This window comes from Limanda limanda, chromosome 5 (assembly GCF_963576545.1).
Source record: "Limanda limanda chromosome 5, fLimLim1.1, whole genome shotgun sequence".
NCBI lineage: Eukaryota > Metazoa > Chordata > Actinopteri > Pleuronectiformes > Pleuronectidae > Limanda > Limanda limanda.
In genome coordinates, this window is record NC_083640.1 from 1199357 (window position 1) to 1222564 (window position 23208).

The 23208-nt window shown below is 41.5% G+C and overlaps 1 protein-coding gene across 1 annotated transcript; it reads left to right on the forward strand.

Moving 5' to 3' along the window:
- Positions 1 to 3696: 3696 nt before the first annotated feature.
- On the forward strand, positions 3697 to 5409 carry LOC133001405 (tripartite motif-containing protein 16-like; the record flags this gene model as incomplete). Its single annotated transcript, XM_061070973.1, has 3 exons — positions 3697 to 4542; positions 4765 to 5243; positions 5397 to 5409. Coding segments are annotated over 3 exons (1338 nt in total), but the record flags the coding sequence as incomplete, so codon positions are not given.
- Positions 5410 to 23208: the final 17799 nt, after the last annotated feature.

Genomic DNA, 23208 nt, shown 5'->3' on the forward strand with positions numbered 1-23208 from the left:
GTTTTGTTATTTTCACTTTACATTTACACTTACTTTACAGTAAAGTAAACCTCTATTAAATACAGTACAACATGAGTTTGTATGGTTTGAAATTGTCATTTATTATCACACTGGCATTTAATTATCACGGCAAACAATTACACTGCACTAAACTTTAGGTGTTGATGTAAAGTGAGAATGACGGGGCCAGTCTGTATGACTTGTGGACGAATGTGGTTCACGTCTTTCTGTGCTGGGGACACGGAGTGTTCGTTTCTCCGGGAGACAGTGAACGTCCCTCGCATCTCACTCACACACACACACACACACACACACACCTGGTGTGAAAATAAATTTAAATAAAAATAAAAAAATCATAAAAAAATTTCAAAGTTAAAAAAGAAAGTTATGTTGAACCAGCCCACTTCCGGGTTAAATCACACCCACTTCCGGGTTAGGCCCCGCCCACTCCGAGTACGGATACGGATATGGATAATTCATATGGTTAACAGATGCAGATACAGATAATGCTGTACTCGCTCATCCCTATTCGTTACTGTACTTAAGTAAATTTTTACGTATCTGTACTTTACTTAAGTAAAGATAATAGTGCATACTTTTTACTTTTACTCCGTTACATTTTGCAGCTATTATCTATACTTTTACTCCGCTACATTTCTACAATATGTGTCGTTACTCGTTACATTTTATGAACACAGTTTCGCCAAAATGTTGCAGTGATGTCCACTCTTCCTGTTAAAGTTCGTAGTTGATCACTATCTAACCATCAGCTACTCTGTTTAGCGCTGGGCCGACGGAGGGTGCACTCGTCAGCTCCGCATCTTTTAGACACACACACACACACACACACACACACACACACACACACAGGCCGGTAAGCAGCCGTCCGTACCCCTCCGTGGTGAAGAAGAAGGAGGAGACATTTCTTTAGTTTTAACGCGGCCACTTTATTTATTGACTGTCCACCGGAGCAACACTCTCATCACCTCTAGGTGCTCGTTCACTTCTCGTATTCACACACTTCTTGCGCAAGTTACCCAGGTGCACTACGTCACTCTCTGGGCCCGTTCCTTAAAGGGGCAGGCCATACCTGCAAATGTTGTTGCTTATAATTATTACTAGTAGTGACATCTGTAGAGGCATGAGTATTACCATTAGCTATATCTGCATTCTTTATCAAAATGGCACAGCCTAGACATTGAGAGACAACCCATTGCGTGAGTACTTTTACTTTTAATACTTTAAGTAAATTTAAAAGTAAGTACTTTTTACTTTTACTTAAGTAGGATTGTTGATGTAGTACTTTTACTTTTACTTAAGTATATATTTTCCTGGGTACTTGTACTTTTACTTAAGTACTAAACTTCAGTACTTCCTCCACCACTGTCCGGGGGTCTCGGGGGGCACCGTTGGACATTTTGCGACGCCCATTGAAAATTCCTCAAGAATATGTTCATTTTCACCACTTTCTAATTTTCTGCAAATGTTTGTAAGAATTTGAGCATGTTACAGCCTCAAAAAGTCAGTTAATTTGCCTGAAAAAAAAATTAGAACACTTGGTGGTGTCTTTGTCTCTGTACTGTACTGCAGCAGTGGGTGGAGCCTCTGGGGGAGAACCTTTCTCTCCTGGTGTTTGTTTTTGGGCCTAAATACTACAAAAGAAAGAGAGAAACTCTAGTCCTGGTAAACTTCCTGTTTGGCTAAACTGGCCACCTGGAAGATGTGAAGTGTTACGAAGGCTTGGTGTAATAGGCTGAAAATGCCCTGCATTTAGTTTTTAGTTTAACAGATACCCCCACTATTTTTGAAAGACAACTGAACCATTTTAACAGTTTGTCATGACAAGTATACTCCACGTCAGTAGGTGGTGCTGTTGTACAGCGGTGGATCCTGAAGGGAGTCTGTAAGCACGGGCTCAGGTAGTGAGCATCTCACATTAGTGATGAGAAGTTCGGATCATTTTGAATCTCGTTCAGTAAAATGAATGAATCAAAGGGGGGAGAAGAAATTCCTGCATGAAAATAATTTATCATGACAGTTTGGATGATTTGAAATGGTCATTTATTATCACACTGGCATTTAATTATCACGGCAAACAATTACACTGCACTAAACTGTAAATGTAAATGTAAAGTGAAAATAACAAAACCAGTCAGTATGACTTGTGAACGAATATCATTCATGTCTCTAAAACAGTGGTCACGCGAAAGGGAATGAGGTAACTGTTTCCTAAACCAATGTAGGTCACGTGAAAAATGATCCAAAGACTTGTACAAAGACCCAGTCAAAATGAACGAATCATTTCTGTTTCTTTGACTGAGCCTATGCAACAGTCCCTATGCGCAGCCACGAGAAAATGAACCAATCTCTCTTTGAGAGGACTCGTTACTCCCGAGTCCTTGTAAGGATTTGTTTAAAAAAAAAAACTAATCGTTCACGAACGACACATCACTATCTCACATTAAAGTGAGTTTGTTCTGAGCAAGTTGCTAAAACTAGTCTCCTCCCTTCTTAAATCCACAGAGACTATCCATGTATCTTTTGGTTACGCAGCGCTCCCTAGCCTGTGTAACACTTGCTGCTGGTCCAGATTTCCCCGAGGTCTGGTGCCGGTAAGATTGGCAGCAGCTCACCTGAGAATAGAACACGCCTTCTACACCGTGACCAATAACCTGAACGTTTTTGAGTCAGAGGAATATGTTCAACATAAACAATCAATATAAACACGAAATAACAATCATAACTCTGTTCTACAATTTAATGATAAAGATTCAACACACACACTTGTCTCTATATAGTTGTGGGGACACTCATTGACATAATGCACTTGACTGCTTAACTCTCTCAACTCAATGTTTAACCCTACCTTAACTTTAACCTCAACTAACTCTAACCTTCACCCTCTAAACAGCCCATTGAACCTGATCACTACAGGACAAACACACACTCTCCTGCTTCACGTGCACGTGTCTCTTCTGATGTTTCTCATTTTTATTCTGCTGAAGAAGGAAGGAAGTCTTTTTTCGCAGAGCAAACCGCCTGGAATTTCAGAATAAAAGTTGGACATCAGAAAACAGTTCACGACAAAATCTAATCAGAGGTTTTGAACAAAGATAAATGACAGGACAAGAAACAGGAAGTAACTTGTAACTTCAAATTTTTACTTCATTCATTCAAAGTACAAAGTTTGATTTAATGCTTTAACCTTTATACTGAGCTGCATTATTGAGCTTTTATTTTGAATATTTGTAAACTTGGGCCTGACGATTGTGTCATAATAGTAATATAATTACATGTGTGCTATGCCTAGTGATATATACCACTAAGGCACACATAATATAAAAACACAACTTAACTCTTTAATAATATAATATAATAAGAGAACGTAGAAGGTGTAGCAACAAAGGCAGCCGCCTTTAAACAGTGTGGCAACAAAGGCAGCCGCCTTTAAACAGTGAGACAACAAAGGCAGCCGCCTTTAAACAGTGAGACAACACTGGTGAGGAGAGGTAAGACTGTTGCTCTTTTCAATAGTGTGTTAAAACGTGGTAAAAAGAGGAAGTGAACGAGAGAGGGAGGAGCAGAGATCTGTTTTTGTTCAGAGGAAGTGAATCTGTTCCACAGTCTCTGGCAGCAGCTGAAATGGAGCAGCAAGAAAATCAACTGGACAGAGAAAGATTCTGCTGTTGGATCTGTGTGGATCTACTGAAGGATCCGGTGACTACTGTCTGTGGACACAGCTACTGTAAGAGCTGTATTAACACCCACTGGGACAAAGAGGAGGAGAGAGGAAGCTACAGCTGTCCTCAGTGTAGACAGACCTTCACACCGAGGCCTGTCCTGGAGACAAACACCATGTTAGCTGAATCACTGGAGGAGCTGAAGAAGACTGGACTCCAAGCTGCTCTTGCTGATCACTGCTATGCTGGACCTGAAGATGTGGCCTGTGATGTCTGCACTGGGAGAAAACTGAGAGCTCTCAAATCCTGTTTGGTTTGTTTGGCCTCTTATTGTGAAAAACACCTCCAGCCTCATCTTCAGTCAGCTGCATTGAAAAAGCACAAGCTGGTGGAGCCCTCGAAGAAGCTCCAGGAGAACATCTGCTCTCGTCACAACGAGGTGATGGAGATGTTCTGCCGCACTGATCAGCAGTGTATCTGTTATCTCTGCTCTGTGGAGGAACATAAAGACCACGACACAGTGTCAGCTGCAGCAGAAAGGACTGAGAGGCAGAGAGAGCTCGGGCTGAGGAGACAAACCATCCAGCAGAGAGTCCAGAACAGAGAGAAAGATGTGAAGCTGCTTCAACAGGAGGAGGAGGCCGTCAATGGCTCTGCTGATAAAGCAGTGGAGGACAGTGAGGAGATCCTCAATGAGATGATCCGTCTGCTGGAGGAAAGAAGCTCTGATGTGGAGCAGAAGATCAGATCCCAGCAGGAAACTAAAGTGAGTCGAGTCAGAGAGATTCAGGAGAAACTGGAGCAGGAGATCACTGAGCTGAAGAGGAAAGACCATGAACTGAAGCAGCTCTCAGACACAGAGGATCACAACCAGCTTCTACACAACTACCCCTCACTGTCACCACTCAGTGGATCTACACACTCATCCAGCATCAGGATCCGTCCTCTGAGGAACTTTGAGGACGTGACAGCAGCTGTGTCACAGGTCAGAGGTCGACTAGAGGACATTCTGAGAGAGACAGAGAGAGAGATTTTACAGATTGTGTCTCGAGTGGATGTGTTACTGCCACAACCAGAGATGAAGAACAGAGCGGACTTCTTAAGATATTCACAGGAAATCACACTGGATCCAAACACAGCACACACACGTCTGTTATTATCTGAGGGAAACAGAAAAGTAACATGGATGAGAAAAGGGCAGTATTATAATAACAAACAAAGATTCAGTGATGGGTTTCAGGTCCTGAGTAGAGAGTGTCTGACTGGACGTTGTTACTGGGAGGTGGAGGTGGACGAGGGGGTGGGCGGAGTTGGTGTAGCAGTCGCATACAAGAATATCAAAAGAAAAGGACACTCATGTGATAGTATATTTGGATACAATGATAAATCTTGGAAATTATCTTGTCATGGAAAAAGTTATGACTTTCATTACAACACATGCAGGACTCCAGTGTCAGGTCCTTGGTCCTCCAGAATAGGAGTGTACCTGGATCACAGAGCAGGTGTTCTGTCCTTTTACAGCTTCTCTGACACCATGACTCTCATCCACAGAGTCCAGACTAGGTTCTATCGGGGTCTCTGTGCTGGATTACAGGTTCGTACTGGAGCCACAGCTGAGTTCTGTAAACTCAAATAGACTTGAGTCATTAAAAGCAGTGATTTAGATTCTGTATGTAAATCTTTAACTTCTTTTGTCTCCATGTTTGTTGATCAAAGTTCGTCGCGTTGACGTTTCGGCTCTGCACAGAGATCAGCTGTCAATCAAACACTGACCTTCCTTTATCACACATATTTAGTTCTCACTTCACTCTGGTTGTACTGCAGCTCTCATCACATGGTTTTCTTATACATGTGATTATACATTTAAACATTTCTGAACTTTTCTGCTCCTGACGTTCAAATAATGATGGAGACATATGAGGCTCATTACCTGGATTTGGTTGAAGCTCACAAATGATATTAATTCGAGCTTGTTCATAAAAAACATGTCCATGCATATGTTGCATTGTTTCCTGTGCTGCTGTAAAACTGATGTTCTCACTAATCTGTCATAATCATCTCGGGGGTCGTGCGGGAACAAAGAAAATCAAAAGACTGATTAAACATTTTTAATTTGCATAGTTTACTTTAAATTTGATGTTAAAAAAATAAAAAAATAGTCTAAAATATGCTTTTTTCTAAATGTTTTTAATTTGTATATATAATTTCTGGAAATCATCTAGTGAAAAGCAGCTTTTCTGGACAGAAACAAATGTATTAATGTTGGTGATGGATTTAAATAAATAGTAAGTACATATATAAAATGCATCCAAAATAAATTTGCAGTCTTCAGCTGCTATGTATGTATATATATGTATATATATATAATGCTTGTGCTTTTGATGTTTAATTTAACATCTACTTTGATTATTAAATATTGAGGAGGCGGGGTTTGGGACCCTTACTGCAGACGGCCACCAGGGGGCGATCAAGAAGATTTGGCTTCACTTTTGGGAGCGGTCATGTCGTCCATCTTTATTAACAGTGTGTGTTTATGTGAATGGGGAGCGAGTGTGTTTATACATACAGTCAGGTTTGAGTGGGGTTGGAGGAGGAGGTGGAGGGGGGGGCGTGGCGCAGGTATAGGACACCTCCAGGTACCGGGTGGGCTCCTCACAGTCGTATTCACCAAACACTCGCTCAGTGACGGGGACCTCACACGTCCTCCTGTTCCCACAGCTGCAGATCCAAACAGACACAACACCATCAGAACCAGAACAAGTGAGGAGCCGCTGGTTCTGGTTCCTGTTCATTCTTCTTTTAAAGTAGTGCTGTCAAACGATTAAAATATTGTATCGCGATAAATAGCATTTATGTCAAAGTTAACTCGCGATTAATCGCAATTAATCGCAAATTTTTATCTATTCTAAATGTCCCTTCATTTATTTTTTTTCCATAATTTTTTTTCGTTTTAATGCTCTTATCAACATGGAAAAGTGGATTGGCTTGCTTTATGCAAATGTTTTATTTTATCGAGAAACAACATTGCCAAACAGGGCGGTACAAAATAAAATTATAAAGTGCACATTTCAGGTAAACAAGGACTCAGCCTATAGTGCAGTTAAACCATGGCTTAATATTAAAAAAAATTCAAGTTTGCTGTGAACATAGCAGTCAGGCCGCTTATTTCAGAAACAATGAACCATAAGTTAGGTTACCAATAAAATGTAAGCCTACTACTTCTTCGCTTTAAGCTAGCTACTCAAACAGACAAGCAACAAAATAACAGACAAACAAAATACACAGGCAAGTGTCGGCCTACTTTGTTAAAATGGGTTTGCGTTAACGCCGTTAATAACGCGTTAAACTGACAGCTCTATTTTAAAGTTCATTCAAACTCAGAAAACGCTGATCCCCCCGGTACAGAACTGTGTCTCTGCCAGAACCTCCGTCTATGAGATCTGCTCCAGGTCCAGGAATGAAGACGTCTCTGCCAGAGTTTCCCATCATTGTGTCGTCTCCATCCTCGCCATGCAGAGTATCGTCTCCTAACCCACCAATCAGGATATCGCTTCCTTTTCCTCCTATCAGTGTGTCATCTCCTTGACCTCCTTCCAAGGTGTCGTCCTTCCACCCACCAATAAGCGCGTTGTCTTCATCGTTACCTAGGATGTCATTGGACTGGGAGGGGCAACCTTGCACTTTGTGGACCTTTGACAGATTTTGCCAAGTTGGGTACATCACAAGTACAGGTTATATTCTGATATTGGTCTATAATGAAGAGAATGTCCATGACTAGATCTGGTGAGAAGTTGCTGATGTTTTTAGTTCCTTGGCCTGGTGTGATAACGTACCAGTCCTCACCTCCTCTACCCTGAAGGTTATCATCACCTCCTCCTGGGAGGAACACGTTGTGCTCTTTGTTCCCTCTGATGTCATCTGTAAAGTCGGACCCACGGACACAAGGAAGTATTTTTTTATTGGTCCAAAAAATAAAAGTGGAACCGCAGAGCAAACCGCCTGGAATTTCAGAATAAAAGTTGGACATCAGAAAACAAAGTCTCAGTTCACAACAAAATCTAATCAGAGGTTTTGAAAAAAGATAAATGACAGGACAAGAAATAGGAAGTAACTTGTAACTTCGAATTTTTACTTCATTCAAAGTACAAAGTTTGATTTGATGCTTTAACCTTTATACTGAGCTGCATTATTGAGCTTTTATTTTGAATAGTTGTAAACTTGGGCCTGAAGATTGTGTCATAATAGTAATATAATTACATGTGTGCTATGCCTAGTGATGAGTGATGGCGAGATGAAGCTTCATGAAGCTTTGTAGCTTTCCATCCAATTGGTTCGCTCATGGGCCGAAGCTTCATGGGGCTTCATTTGCTCTACTGCGCTATCAAGTGGACATTAAATGTAAATGTAATTATAATGACACCATGGAACATGGTGTGTGAAGCTTTGAATTGAAAAAATGAATGAATGATGTTTGTGATACCAATACATAAACGATTATTATTAATATGGTGTCTGTCTTTATGATACAATGGCGTGGTCAAAAGTGAAAGTGGAAACAAATTGGTGAGAGGGTTGTGATGTGAATGTGCTTGTGTTACTTTGTTTGTGAATGTGCTTATGTGTGTGGGGGGACAAAATGTAACATGTACAATAGGGATAACTGTTTATTAATTTTTATTTAAAAACAACTTTTCAACAGTGCTGGGTTTCAGGCGGTCTCTTTTTTTTTTAAATAATTTCGCCTGCTCGCCTGAAAATATAGTTTCAAAGGGCACAGATGAAGCTGGGGTACAAAGAAAAGATACTGCAAGTTTGTACAAGTTAGGGAGTTAATTCCACCCCCCCCCCCAAAACTATAGATATATATATAAACTAGCAGGATTATCATTCCACCCTTCACTAATTTTCCAAAACCAATTTTTTTTTTATGATACAAAAAATATATGAAATGAAAATTTCTTCAGAATACGTAAATTTTCACCACTTTCTAACTTTCTGCAAATTTTGGTAAGAAGTTGAGCATGGTAAAGCCCTCAAAAAGCCAATTCATTTGCCTGAATAATAATAATAATAATAACAAGGAAAACCACAGTTTGAAAGGAAAACGAACAGAAATAATAATAAGAATAATAAGAATAAGAATAAAACATTTTTAGGGCTGCAAAGCAGCACTGGGTGGGCCCGAGCACATCCATTTTGAAGCGTTGCATGCTTTTTGTCTGAAAAAACAAAAATAACCAGTTCTGAGAGAGAAAGAGACGTGACCTTTGCAAGACATAAAGTTTCCTTTGATCTAGGAAGACTGAAATCAAAGGATTCATGGTCCATGTATGTCCGCGTTACAGAACATCATGTTTTAATGGCGTGTAATCAAACTTTGACGCCACGCCACGGTCACACCGTGTGATTAAAAAAAAATCCGTCAGTCAGTTTTTATCTCCATCTTGTTGTGATGACACTCATCTCAATTTGAAGTTGATTCAATGAAAACCCTGGTACAAGTGTATCAAAGAAAAAATGTGGAATATGGCCAAAATGGCCACTAAATGCAAGATAGCAGGCTTCCTGTTTTGTTTTTCCAATTGCATCTAGAGACTTTTTTGTTTGTCTGGTCATGATACACCTGTATATCGATTTTTGTGAAGATCGGTCAATGGGAACACCTTCCGGGGGTCTCGGGCTGTCTCGGGGGGCACCGTTGAGCCATTTTGCGACGCCCATTGAAAATTCCTTCAGAATACGTAAATTTTCACCACTTTCTAACTTTCTGCAAATTTTGGTAAGAAGTTGAGCATGTTAAAGCCCTCAAAAAGCCAATTCATTTGCCTGAATAATAATAATAATAAGAAAGAATAATCTTTACAATTTCAATAGGGTCTCACCAGACACCTTTGATGTCTGTGCTCGGGCCCTAAATATATATATATAATATATAATAATATAATAAGAGAATGTAGTTGGTGTGGCAACAAAGGCAGCCGCCTTTAAACTGTGTGGCAACAAAGGCAGCCGCCTTTAAACTGTGTGGCAACAAAGGCAGCCACCTTTAAACTGTGTGAAATCAAAGGCAGCCGCCTTTAAAGAGTGAGGCAACACTGGTGAGGAGAGGTAAGACTGTTGCTCTTTTCATTAGTGTGTTAAAACGTGGTAAAAAGAGGAAGTGAACGAGAGAGGGAGGAGCAGAGATCTGTTTTTCTTCAGAGGAAGTGAATCTGTTCTACAGTCTCTGGCAGCAGATGAAATGGAGCAGCAAGAAAATCACCTGGACAGAGAAAGATTCTGCTGTTGGATCTGTGAGGATCTACTGAAGGATCCGGTGACTACTGTCTGTGGACACAGCTTCTGTAAGAGCTGTATTAACACCCACTGGGACAAAGAGGAGGAGAGAGGAAGCTACAGCTGTCCTCAGTGTAGACAGACCTTCACACCGAGGCCTGTCCTGGAGACAAGCACCATGTTAGCTGATTCACTGGAGGAGCTGAAGAAGACTGGACTCCAAGCTGCTCCTGCTGATCACTGCTATGCTGGACCTGAAGATGTGGCCTGTGATGTCTGCACTGGGAGAAAACTGAAAGCTCTCAAGTCCTGTTTGGTTTGTTTGGCCTCTTATTGTGAGAAACACCTCCAGTCTCATCTTCAGTCAGCTCCATTAAAGAAGCACAAGCTGGTGGAGCCCTCGGAGAACATCTGCTCTCGTCACTACGTGGTGATGGAGATGTTCTGCCGCACTGATCAGCAGTGTATCTGTTACCTCTGCTCTGTGGAGGAACATAAAGACCACGACACAGTGTCAGCTGCAGCAGAAAGGACTGAGAGGCAGAGAGAGCTCGGGCTGAGGAGACAAACAATCCAGCAGAGAGTCCAGGACAGAGAGAAAGACGTGAAGCTGCTTCAACAGGAGGAGGAGGCCGTCAATGGCTCTGCTGATAAAGCAGTGGAGGACAGTGAGGAGATCTTCACTGAGATGATCCCTCTGCTGGAGAAAAGAAGCTCTGATGTGGAGCAGCAGATCAGATCCCATCAGGAAACTGAAGTGAGTCGAGTCAGAGAGCTTCAGGAGAGACTGGAGCAGGAGATCACTGAGCTGAAGAGGAAAGACCATGAACTGAAGCAGCTCTCAGACACAGAGGATCACAACCAGTTTCTACACAACTACCCCTCACTGTCACCACTCACTGAATCTACACACTCATCCAGCATCAGGATCCGTCCTCTGAGGAACTTTGAGGACGTGACAGCAGCTGTGTCACAGGTCGGATGGCAACTACAGGACATTCTGAGAGAGACAGAGACACAGATTTTACAGATTGTGTCTCGAGTGGATGTGTTACTGCCACAACCAGAGATGAAGAACAGAGCGGACTTCTTACAATATTCACAGGAAATCACACTGGATCCAAACACAGCAGACGGATGTCTGTTATTATCTGAGGGAAACAGAAAAGTAACATGGATGAGAAAAGAACAGTCTTATAATAACAAACAAAGATTCAGTGATGGGTTTCAGGTCCTGAGTAGAGAGTGTCTGACTGGACGTTGTTACTGGGAGGTGGAGGTGGAGGAGGGGGTGTACGGTGTTGGTGTAGCAGTCGCATACAAGAATATCAAAAGAAAAGGACACTCATGTGATAGTATATTTGGATACAATGATAAATCTTGGAAATTATCTTGTCATGGAAACAGTTATGACTTTCATTGCAACAACCGCAGGACTCCAGTGTCAGGTCCTTGGTCCTCCAGAATAGGAGTGTACCTGGATCACAGAGCAGGTGTTCTGTCCTTTTACAGCGTCTCTGACACCATGACTCTCCTCCACAGAGTCCAGACTAGGTTCTATCGGGGTCTCTGTGCTGGATTACAGGTTCGTACTGGAGCCACAGCTGAGTTCTGTAAACTCAAATAGTCTTGAGTCATTAAAAGCAGTGATTTAGATTCTGTATGTAAATCTTTAACTTCTTTTGTCTCCATGTTTGTTGATCAAAGTTCGTCGCGTTGACGTTTCGGCTCTGCACAGAGATCAGCTGTCAATCAAACACTGACCTTCCTTTATCACACATATTTAGTTCTCACTTCACTCTGGTTGTACTGCAGCTCTCATCACATGGTTTTCTTATACATGTGATTATACATTTAAACATTTCTGAACTTTTCTGCTCCTGACGTTCAAATAATGATGGAGACATATGAGGCTCATTACCTGGATTTGGTTGAAGCTCACAAATGATATTAATTCGAGCTTGTTCATAAAAAACATGTCCATGCATATGTTGCATTGTTTCCTGTGCTGCTGTAAAACTGATGTTCTCACTAATCTGTCATAATCATCTCGGGGGTCGTGCGGGAACAAAGAAAATCAAAAGACTGATAAAACATTTTTAATTTGCATAGTTTACTTTAAATTTGATGTTAAAAAAATAAAAAAATAGTCTAAAATATGCTTTTTTCGAAATGTTTTTAATTTGTATATATCATTTCTGGAAATCATCTAGTGAAAAGCAGCTTTTCTGGACAGAAACAAATGTATTAATGTTGGTGATGGATTTAAATAAATAGTAAGTACATATATAAAATGCATCCAAAATAAATTTGCAGTCTTCAGCTGCTATGTATGTATATATATGTATATATATATAATGCTTGTGCTTTTGATGTTTAATTTAACATCTACTTTGATTATTAAATATTGAGGAGGCGGGGTTTGGGACCCTTACTGCAGACGGCCACCAGGGGGCGATCAAGAAGATTTGGCTTCACTTTTGGGAGCGGTCATGTCGTCCATCTTTATTAACAGTGTGTGTTTATGTGAATGGGGAGCGAGTGTGTTTATACATACAGTCAGGTTTGAGTGGGGTTGGAGGAGGAGGTGGAGGGGGGGGCGTGGCGCAGGTATAGGACACCTCCAGGTACCGGGTGGGCTCCTCACAGTCGTATTCACCAAACACTCGCTCAGTGACGGGGACCTCACACGTCCTCCTGTTCCCACAGCTGCAGATCCAAACAGACACAACTCCATCAGAACCAGAACAAGTGAGGAGCCGCTGGTTCTGGTTCCTGTTCATTCTTCTTTTAAACTAGTGCTGTCAAACGATTAAAATATTGTATCGTGATTAATCGCATTTATGTCATAGTTAACTCACGATTAATCGCAATTAATCGCACATTTTTATCTATTCTAAATGTCCCTTCATTACATTTTTTCGTTTTAATGCTCTTATCAACATGGAAAAGTGGATTGGCTTGCTTTATGCAAATGTTTTATTTTATCGAGAAACAACATTGCCAAACAGTGCGGTACAAAATAAAATTATAAAGTGCACATTTCAGGTAAACAAGGACTCAGCCTATAGTGCAGTTAAACCATGGCTTAATATTAAAAAAAATTCAAGTTTGCTGTGAACATAGCAGTCAGGCCGCTTATTTCAGAAACAATGAACCATAAGTTAGGTTACCAATAAAATGTAAGCCTACTACTTCTTTGCTTTAAGCTAGCTACTCAAACAGACAAGCAACAAAATAACAGACAAACAAAATACACAGGCAAGTGTCGGCCTACTTTGTTAAAATGGGTTTGCGTTAACGCCGTTAATAACGCGTTAAACTGACAGCTCTATTTTAAAGTTCATTCAAACTCAGAAAACGCTGATCCCCCCGGTACAGAACTGTGTCTCTGCCAGAACCTCCGTCTATGAGATCTGCTCCAGGTCCAGGAATGAAGACGTCTCTGCCAGAGTTTCCCATCATTGTGTCGTCTCCATCCTCGCCATACAGAGTATCGTCTCCTAACCCACCAATCAGGATATCGCTTCCTTTTCCTCCTATCAGTGTGTCATCTCCTTGACCTCCTTCCAAGGTGTCGTCCTTCCACCCACCAATAAGCGTGTTGTCTTCATGGTTACCTAGGATGTCATTGGACTGGGAGGGGCAACCTTGCACTTTGTGGACCTTTGACAGATTTTGCCAAGTTGGGTACATCACAAGTACAGGTTATATTCTGATATTGGTCTTTAATGAAGAGAATGTCCATGACTAGATCTGGTGAGAAGTTGCTGATGTTTTTAGTTCCTTGGCCTGGTGTGATAACGTACCAGTCCTCACCTCCTCTACCCTGAAGGTTATCATCACCTCCTCCTGGGAGGAACACGTTGTGCTCTTTGTTCCCTCTGATGTCATCAGAAAAGTCGGACCCACGGACCTCTGTCACACTTTCATACGCCTCAGACTCCTCGAGGTCCATCAGCTGAGGAGATGTGGACTTGCTGTAATCAATACTGAAGCTTTTTATGCAGCTGGTGAATGTGTGAGCATGCAGACAATCATCCTTGTGAGCTGAGAGTTTGAAAGAGATCATGTCGTTGGTGATGAAGAACAAGTGTCTGTCGTTCGCTGATCGGAACCAGTTCAGTAAAGTCACGTTAATGTCTGTAGTCGCATGTGAAGCTGTCAGAACGACATCATCCCCTCGTACTGTGACTCTACAAGTCTTTAGATCTGCTTCTATTAGAGCCACGTCTGTTTCATTGTCTTTGGAGTAATTTTCAATCATCACTGAAGAATGAATTCTACCTTTCACCATGTAGATGTCTCCTCCTTCACCACCAGTCAGGTGATCTTCACCTCCTCCTCCATCCATGAGGTTCTTCTCTGCATTTCCAATGAGCACATCATCAAACTGAGAGCCAAAGATGTTTGTAACTCTCTGTAAAAGTGGCTGTGATGCGTTCACATATTCACCATGTTTCATAAACATCTTGTTAATTCCTCTGGCCACCAGCCGAACAGAAGAAACCACAGTGGAAGAAATCTCGAATAAGACTCCGTCTCCTGACATCATGTTCATGTGACGATACAGTTCTCCTGAAAACCAGTTTTGAATGGTCACAGTGTGGTCGCTCTCATACATAAACACAACGTCGTTCCCAGATTTAGACACAGAAATGTGACTGTAGTTAGCAGTGAAGTGAAGAGTGTCCAGAGCTTTAGATGGATCGTAGTTGTTAATGATTGTTTTACCGCCGTTGACAGGGATGATGTATGTGTCCTTTCCACCAGCGCCTTCGACGTTACTTCTCTGAGGACCGAGGAAGAATATGTCATCACCTGGTTCCCCATAGAGCTGGTAGTAGTAAGTCAACATCAGCTCCATCACTCGCTTGTCCTCTGATTTGTCAACTGCAAAAAGGCGATTCGAATCTGTTTCCTTTGTATTTTCCATATCTTGAATTTGACACGGCTTCATAACCAGAAACCTCTGTCACAGAGCCAGATGGTATGATCATGAGTATTTTATTATGTAATGTCTTATACTGTAATTCATGTGACTCTACCAGGCTAAGAATGATATCATTGCTTCCTTGCGTGTTAATGTTCCAACGCTTTTCCCCAAAAGTCTCATTACTACATACAAAATAGTTCATGCAGAACTGAGACTGACCCTGATCAGTATGGAGGACCATAAATGACTTAAAGGGACTCTTACCTTTGTTGCATTTTTACACTTTTTTTGGATAAGGTTAAATTGGTATTAATAAGGTAATGACACTCTAAAATTTAAGACAGACCCACCAGGAGTAAAAACAAACAATTATTTCACTCTCATAATATTTAGTGAAAACTTCAACCAATAAAATTCTTCGGACCGAAGGACCTTATTGGCCGACAGATCTGTCTGTTTGCTGCATGGACATGCAGGTTTTCCGTCTGCTTCTTGTGGCGCATTCGGGCCCGCGTCATCAAGGCATGTGAATGTAAATGTATATAACTTACCGAATCCATTGCTTTGGTAAACAAAAACTCACGTGCGTGCGTGGAGGCAGTAATTGTAAGTCTGCTTGTAAATAAAGTTTCTTCAAAAAAACACCGCGGATGGGAACGAGAGGGTGGGCATTGGAGGAAGGCGGGATGATTTGAATGTGCTGTAATTCTCAAATGCAACAAAGGTAAGAGTCCCTTTAAGTATAAATAAATAAATTAATGTATAAATAAATACAGAAATAAATAAATACAAATAAATAAATACAGAAATAAATAAATACAAATAAATAAATACAGAAATAACTAAATGAATGTCTTAAGTATATTTCCACATTTGTTTATTTCCACATTTCTGTGTCCGTATGCTAATGAGAAAGGCGGCCCTAACCGCAGTCTCAAGCAGGATTGGTTACAGGAGTGTAATGATCCAGCCCTGCTACTTCTGCTTTTTTTCATTGGGATGATTTAGGTATCAGTGGTCCTCACTGTGAGCGTCACGTCTCGTGTTCTACTGAGCACATGGAGCGAGCAGAGAGGAGGAGGAAACAGAAACTCCAGCTCGGTACAAACCACCTGCAGCTTCTGCTCTGATCATGAAGCAGCTGATCTCTGAGCAGATGTGACCAGAGACACTCTGTGTTTCCATAGAATAACAAAAGTGCTGCGAATAGATGCACTGTATGAATGTGTGTGTGAATGGGTGAATGTAAAACTGTACTGTAAAGTGCTTTGAGTCATCAAGACTAGAAAAGCGCTATATAAATACAAAACCATTTACCATTTACACACACTCACACACAAACACAAACACAAACACAAACACAAACACAAACACAAACACACACACACTCACACAAACAAACACACCTCCTGGTGTCCTGTCCTCGATTAGAGGTCTGTACTTTACTGCAGCAGTGGGTGGAGCCTCTGGGGGAGAACTTTTCTCTCCCGGTGTTTGTTATTGGTCCTAAATACTACAAAAGAAACAGAGCAACTCTAGTCCTGGTAAACTTCCTGTTTGTCTAAACTGGCCACCTTCTACATCCTGACCAGCAACCTGGACTTTATTGATTCAGAGAAATATCTTCAACATAAACAATCAATATAAACACGAAATAACAATCAATGACTCTGTACTACAATTTAATGATAAAAATTCAACACACACACTTGTCTCTATATAGTTGTGGGGACACTCATTGACATAATGCACTTGACTGCTTAACTCTCTCAACTCAATGTTTAACCCACCTTAACTTTAACCTAAACTAACTCTAACCTTCACCCTCTAAACAGCCCATTGAACCTGATCACTACAGGACAAACACACACTCCCCTGCTTCACATGCACGTGTGTCTTCTGATGTTTCTCATTTTTATTCTGCTGAAGAAGGAAGGAAGTATTTTTTTATTGGTCCAAAAAATAAAAGTGGAACCGCAGAGCAAACCGCCTGGCATTTCAGAATAAAAGTTGGACATCAGAAAACAAAGTCTCAGTTCACAACAAAATCTAATCAGAGGTTTTGAACAAAGATAAATGACAGGTCAAGAAACAGGAAGTAACTTGTACATTTAAATTTCATTCATTCAAAGTACAAAGTTTGATTTGATGCTTTAACCTTTATACTGAGCTGCATTATTGAGCTTTTATTTTGAATAGTTGAAAACTTGGGCCTGAAGATTGTGTCATAATAATAATATAATTACATGTGTGCTATGCCTAGTGATGAGTGATGGCGAGATGAAGCTTCATGAAGCTTTGAAGCTTTCCATCCAATTGGTTCGCTCATGGGCCGAAGCTTCATGGGGCTTCATTTGCTCTACTGCACTATCAAGTGGACATTAAATGTAAATGTAATTATAATGAAGCCATGGAACATGGTGTGTGAAGCTTTGAATTGAAAAAATGAATGAATGATGTTTGTGATACCAATACATAAACGATTATTATTAATATGGTGTCTGTCTTTATGATACAATGGCTGGGTCAAAAGTGAAAGTGGAAACAAATTGGTGAGAGGGTTGTGATGTGAATGTGCTTGTGTTACTTTGTTTGTGACTGTGCTTTTGTGTGTGGGGGGACAAAATGTAACATGTACAATAGGGATAACTGTTTATTAATTTTTATTTAAAAACAACTTTTCAACAGTGCTGGGTTTCAGGCGGTCTCTTTTTTTTTAAATAATTTTGCCTGCTCGCCTGAAAATATAGTTTCAAAGGGCACAGATGAAGCTGGGGTACAAAGAAAAGATACTGCAAGTTTGTACAAGTTAGGGAGTTAATTCCACCCCCCCCAAAAACTATAGATATATATTATATATATAATATATATATATAATATATATAATATAATAAGAGAATGTAGACGGTGTGGCAACAAAGGCAGCCGCCTTTAAACCGTGTGGCAACAAAGGCAGCCGCCTTTAAACTGTGTGAAATCAAAGGCAGCCGCCTTTAAAGAGTGAGGCAACACTGGTGAGGAGAGGTAAGACTGTTGCTCTTTTCAATAGTGTGTTAAAACGTGGTTAAAAAGAGGAAGTGAACGAGAGAGGGAGGAGCAGAGATCTGTTTTTGTTCAGAGGAAGTGAATCTGTTCTACAGTCTCTGGCAGCAGCTGAAATGGATCAGCAAGAAAATCACCTGGACAGAGAAAGATTCTGCTGTTGGATCTGTGTGGATCTACTGAAGGATCCGGTGACTACTGTCTGTGGACACAGCTACTGTAAGAGCTGTATTAACACCCACTGGGACAAAGAGGAGGAGAGAGGAAGCTACAGCTGTCCTCAGTGTAGACAGACCTTCACACCGAGGCCTGTCCTGGAGAAAAGCACCATGTTAGCTGATTCACTGGAGGAGCTGAAGAAGACTGGACTCCAAGCTGCTCCTGCTGATCACTGCTCTGCTGGACCTGAAGATGTGGCCTGTGATGTCTGCAATGGGAGAAAACTGAAAGCTCTCAAATCCTGTTTGGTTTGTCTGGCCTCTTATTGTGAAAAACACCTCCAGCCTCATCTTCAGTCAGCTCCATTGAAGAAGCACAAGCTGGTGGAGCCCTCGAAGAAGCTCCAGGAGAACATCTGCTCTCATCACTACGAGGTGATGGAGATGTTCTGCCGCACTGATCAGCAGTGTATCTGTTCTCTCTGCTCTGTGGAAGAACATAAAGACCACGACACAGTGTCAGCTGCAGCAGAAAGGACTGAGAGGCAGAGAGAGCTCGGGCTGAGGAGACAAACAATCCAGCAGAGAGTCCAGGACACAGAGAAAGACGTGAAGCTGCTTCAACAGGAGGAGGAGGCCGTCAATGGCTCTGCTGATAAAGCAGTGGAGGACAGTGAGGAGATCCTCACTGAGATGATCCGTCTGCTGGAGGAAAGAAGCTCTGATGTGGAGCAGAAGATCAGATCCCAGCAGGAAACTGAAGTGCGTCGAGCCAGAGAGCTTCGGGAATGGAAGCAGCTCTCAGACGCAGATTACAACCAATTATACAGCTACCCCTTTCATTCACCACTCAGTGGATCTACACACTCATCCAGCGTCAGGATCCGTCCTCTGAGGTACTTTAAGGACGTGATAGAAATTTTACAGATTGTGTCTCAAGTGGATGTTTCACTGCCACAACCAGAGCCAGAGACCAGAGCTGACTTCTTAAAATATTCCCAGGAAATCACACTGGATCCAAACACAGCACACAGACGTCTGTTATTATCTGAGGGAAACAGAAAAGTAACTTATATGAGTGAAGATCAGTCTTATTCTGATCATCCAGACAGATTCATTTATTGGTGTCAGGTCCTGAGTAGAGAGAGTCTGACTGGGCGTTGTTACTGGGAGGTGGAGATGGAGGTGGGGGTGGGAGGATTTGAAGTAGCAGTCGCATACAAAAATATCAGAGAACAAGAATACAAAGAGGAATATTTATTTGGAAACAGTAATAAATCTTGGTCATTATCTTGTGATGTAAACGGTTATGACTTTAATGGTGAAATCTATGACACTCCAGTGTCAGGTCCTGTGTCCTCCAGAGTAGGAGTGTACCTGGATCACAGTGAAGGTGTTCTATCCTTCTACAGCATCTCTTACACCATGACTCTCCTCCACCGACTCCAGACCACATTCACTCAGCCGCTCTGTGCTGGAGTTAGGCTTTGTTCTGGAGCCACAGCTGAGTTCTGTAAACTCAAATAGACTCGAGTCATTAAAAGCAGTGATTTAGATTATGTGTGTAAATCTTTAACTTCTTTTGTCTCCATGTTTGTTGATCAAAGTTCGCCGTGGTGACGTTTCTGCTCCGCACAGAGATCAGCTGTCAATCAAACACTGACCTTACTTTATCTTACATATTTAGTTCTCACTTTGTAAAGGCAGAAATCTATAATTACACTGACATGAACGTGTTTGAAAGAACTGATGTTGCTGTTGTTTTCTGAATCAAAGTAGAAATCCGGTTGTGTGATGTTTTAGAACCTGTGTTGATCCTGATCCTCATCAATGAGCTGATTATTTGTTCTTTTCTTTTCCACATGTGAGATGGAGGTGAAACAAACTGAGTGTGTGTCCATGAACTCACTGAACAAGAGTCACTGAACAGACTTTACTGATGAAATGATCAATGAACTCAGAGCGTCAATATGTCCAACAGGTCAACATCAGTCTGGTTGGATTCACAGAGCATCAGTGTTATGGGATGTTTGGTCACATTGTAAATGTGGAACCAAGTTTGTTTTTATCACGGCTCATCTCTCTAAAGTGTGAATCCTCTCGTCCTCAATGTATTTACATATTTAGTGAGCGGGCTTATTGATCTGCTGCTGCGTAGGTTTCTGTTCTTTTTGATTTTCCTGATCTGAACTAGCAGTTCCATTGGACAGTGTCCTGATCGAGTCCCTCTGAGGGTTTGTTCTGCAGCTCTCATCACATGGGTTTCTTATACATGTGATTATACATTTAAATCTCTTATATATGTATAAGGCAATAAAAATCTAATGTGTGAAGAAGCTGAAGTTGAAATAAAGAATAAATCCAGTCTGTTCTTCTGTCTTCATTCAAAGCTGATGGAGACAAAGTGTTCGGTCTGATAGATTCATAGTTATAGTCATAACTTATATCCAGTGATGCCGGTAACGCGTTACTCTAATCTGACCACTTTTTTCAGTAACGAGTAATCTAACGCGTTACTATTTCCAAACCAGTAATCAGATTGAAGTTACTTGTCCAAGTCACTGTGCGTTACTATTTTGTCATTAATAGTAAAATATATATTTGATTGAGAGATCGTCAGGTGTGCCGTGGGAAATTATTATCGCGGCTGGGGGAGCGGTCGCCCCTTCGCTCTCCTCTCTACGCAGCCGGGGGCTCTGTGTGCTCTGTGCGCCTCGACGTATTTTGGGATGGGATGTCCTCGTCCGCGGCGCCTCACGGCGTCTCTGGTGCGGGGGCTTCCTTTCTCTTGGACCGAGGGGTGGTGTCCATCGCCGGTGCGGAAGGCGGGCCGTCAGAGGGGACCGGGTACGGCGCCTAGCAGCTGACTGAGAACTGGTGTGGACCACTCGCCCCACTCCACTGTTTCACTCATTACATGCGATAACTACATAAGACCAAAGTTATGGTCACCACATGTAGTATCAGCCTACATGTGGTGTTATACTCTTGTATTGTTTTGTAAAACCACTCCTTGCTTCTCTAATGCTGTGAACAACAAATACAATGTTCATAAAACATGTTGAAAAGAATTTAATAGTTACATTTATAAACAATGTAGATCATAAATAGTAAGTTTTGCCATTACAGTGTTAACAGTTAAATATGTCAGGTCAAGAAAGACTGTCTTTATTTTATTTTAGAAAAACAAGTATTTATGTTAAGTGCAGTCAAGAAAGACTGTCTTTATTTTATTTTTATAAAAACATGTATTTTTTCAGGAAATCGTTTTTAAGTTCAACTTAAAATGTCCGGAGATACATTGTGCGTTGTTGTTTTGTACATTATTGTTAAAAATGCACTTTTAATAAAGTGAGTGTTGGCAAAACCGGTTGTCCTTTTTAAGTTGAGCCGACGGGGGTGTTGTCGGCAGCTTCTGAATGTAACTAATAAAGTAACTTGTAATCTAACTTAGTTACTTTTAAAATCAAGTAACTTGTAATCTAACTAAGTTACTTTTAAAATCAAGTAATCTGTAAAGTAACTAAGTTACTTTTTCAAAGTAACTGTGGCAACACTGCTTATATCTATCCAAAGCCTTTACCTTGGATGACTAGAACCATCAGGGTCGCCATGAACAGCACCGCGGAACCCAATAGAGCGGGGGATGCCACTGTGACTCTGGAGAACCTGGAGAACTTCCACAAAGTTCTGAAAGAGGAAGCCCCCCCCAAGTTAGGATTTATTGAATTATATCGATGACTCCCCTTACTTCATCAGACGACTAGGCAGTTGAAATGGGAAGAAACATATATCCCTCTCCGCACCCCCCCTTCCAAACATAAAAGAGAACCTGTGGAAACCTTCAGTTGTCATTAAAACTCCAAAGGTTTAGTTTATCCAGTCTGGGCCACCGTAAAAAACTAGGCTGCCTGAATTGAGAGGACCTGCTCCTGATGTTAATATAAAGTAATGTAAAATATTTAAATATCAACGGCCCATTCTAGAGTAAAGAAAACAACTTTTGTTCTGCCAATAGATCCTTTCACCTAAATCTTACACACTGGATGTTAAAAACACACATACAGGGTTTAAGAACTTAAGAAGTACTGACGTACAAGTAAGAGCAAAAGTCAAATGCTGTGAAAAAAGTCACCAAATTGTTAATAATTGTTTCAAAAACTACTAAACTTTAGTGAGGAGAACTTCACCTAGAACCAAACATATTGTTCATAAGAATCCTTTATAGACTTTTCTCATAATAAAATCAGGGTTTGAAGGCGTTATCCTTGTTCGCCCTTTAAATCCAGTCTCTCTTACTGCTGCTGTGCAGGATTTGTTACGTCCAGTCCTGGTTACTAAAGTTAAGTTGGCCTGATATTTATCGTTTATTCTTCTGTTCTGTGTTGTGATTGTTTGCTCATCTCTCCTCTCGTTTCAGACTCCTCACTCCCTCCCTTGTGTGTGCTCCACCTTGGTGATTGTCTGCTCCTCCCCGATTGTTTGCACCTGTTCCTCATCACCTGGTGTGTTTAGTCTGTGTGTTCTTGTGTCGCGTTGCCAGTTCGTCTCTGTTTCCACGTGTCTCAAGCGTCCCAGCGATTCCTGTTATTAAGCTTCTAGTGATTCCGACCCCGGTTCGTGTAATCAACTCCACTTTTGCTTCTTCCCTGTCTGTACCTCTGCCTGCTCAACTATTGTCTACCCGTGTACCGAACCTGGACTGGATCTTCACCGAACCCTGCTACTGCCTGACACTTATTGGAATAATGTGTTGTTACCTGACTGCCACTCCGTGTACCATTATCCTCCAGTAAAAGCTTATTCCTTATCATCTCTGTCTCCGAGTCGAGCATTTGAATCCAACTCATCCCCGTACATTACAGGATTAGTGTCTCACCCAGACAGAGCGAGGGACGGACACAGGGAGGGAGAGGACGATTGGCTCAGACATGGCACAGGATCTGAGACACAGACTCTGAATGGGCTTCAACATAAACTGAAACAAAACAACCCAACATGTGAGCCTCATGTATGTGGACCTGCACAGAGCTGCGTGTACGGGAGCTGCCTGAAGCCTGATGGGGTCTGGACCCAGCCAGAGGGAAGAATCAGGTAGGAGAGATCTGCTCAGACC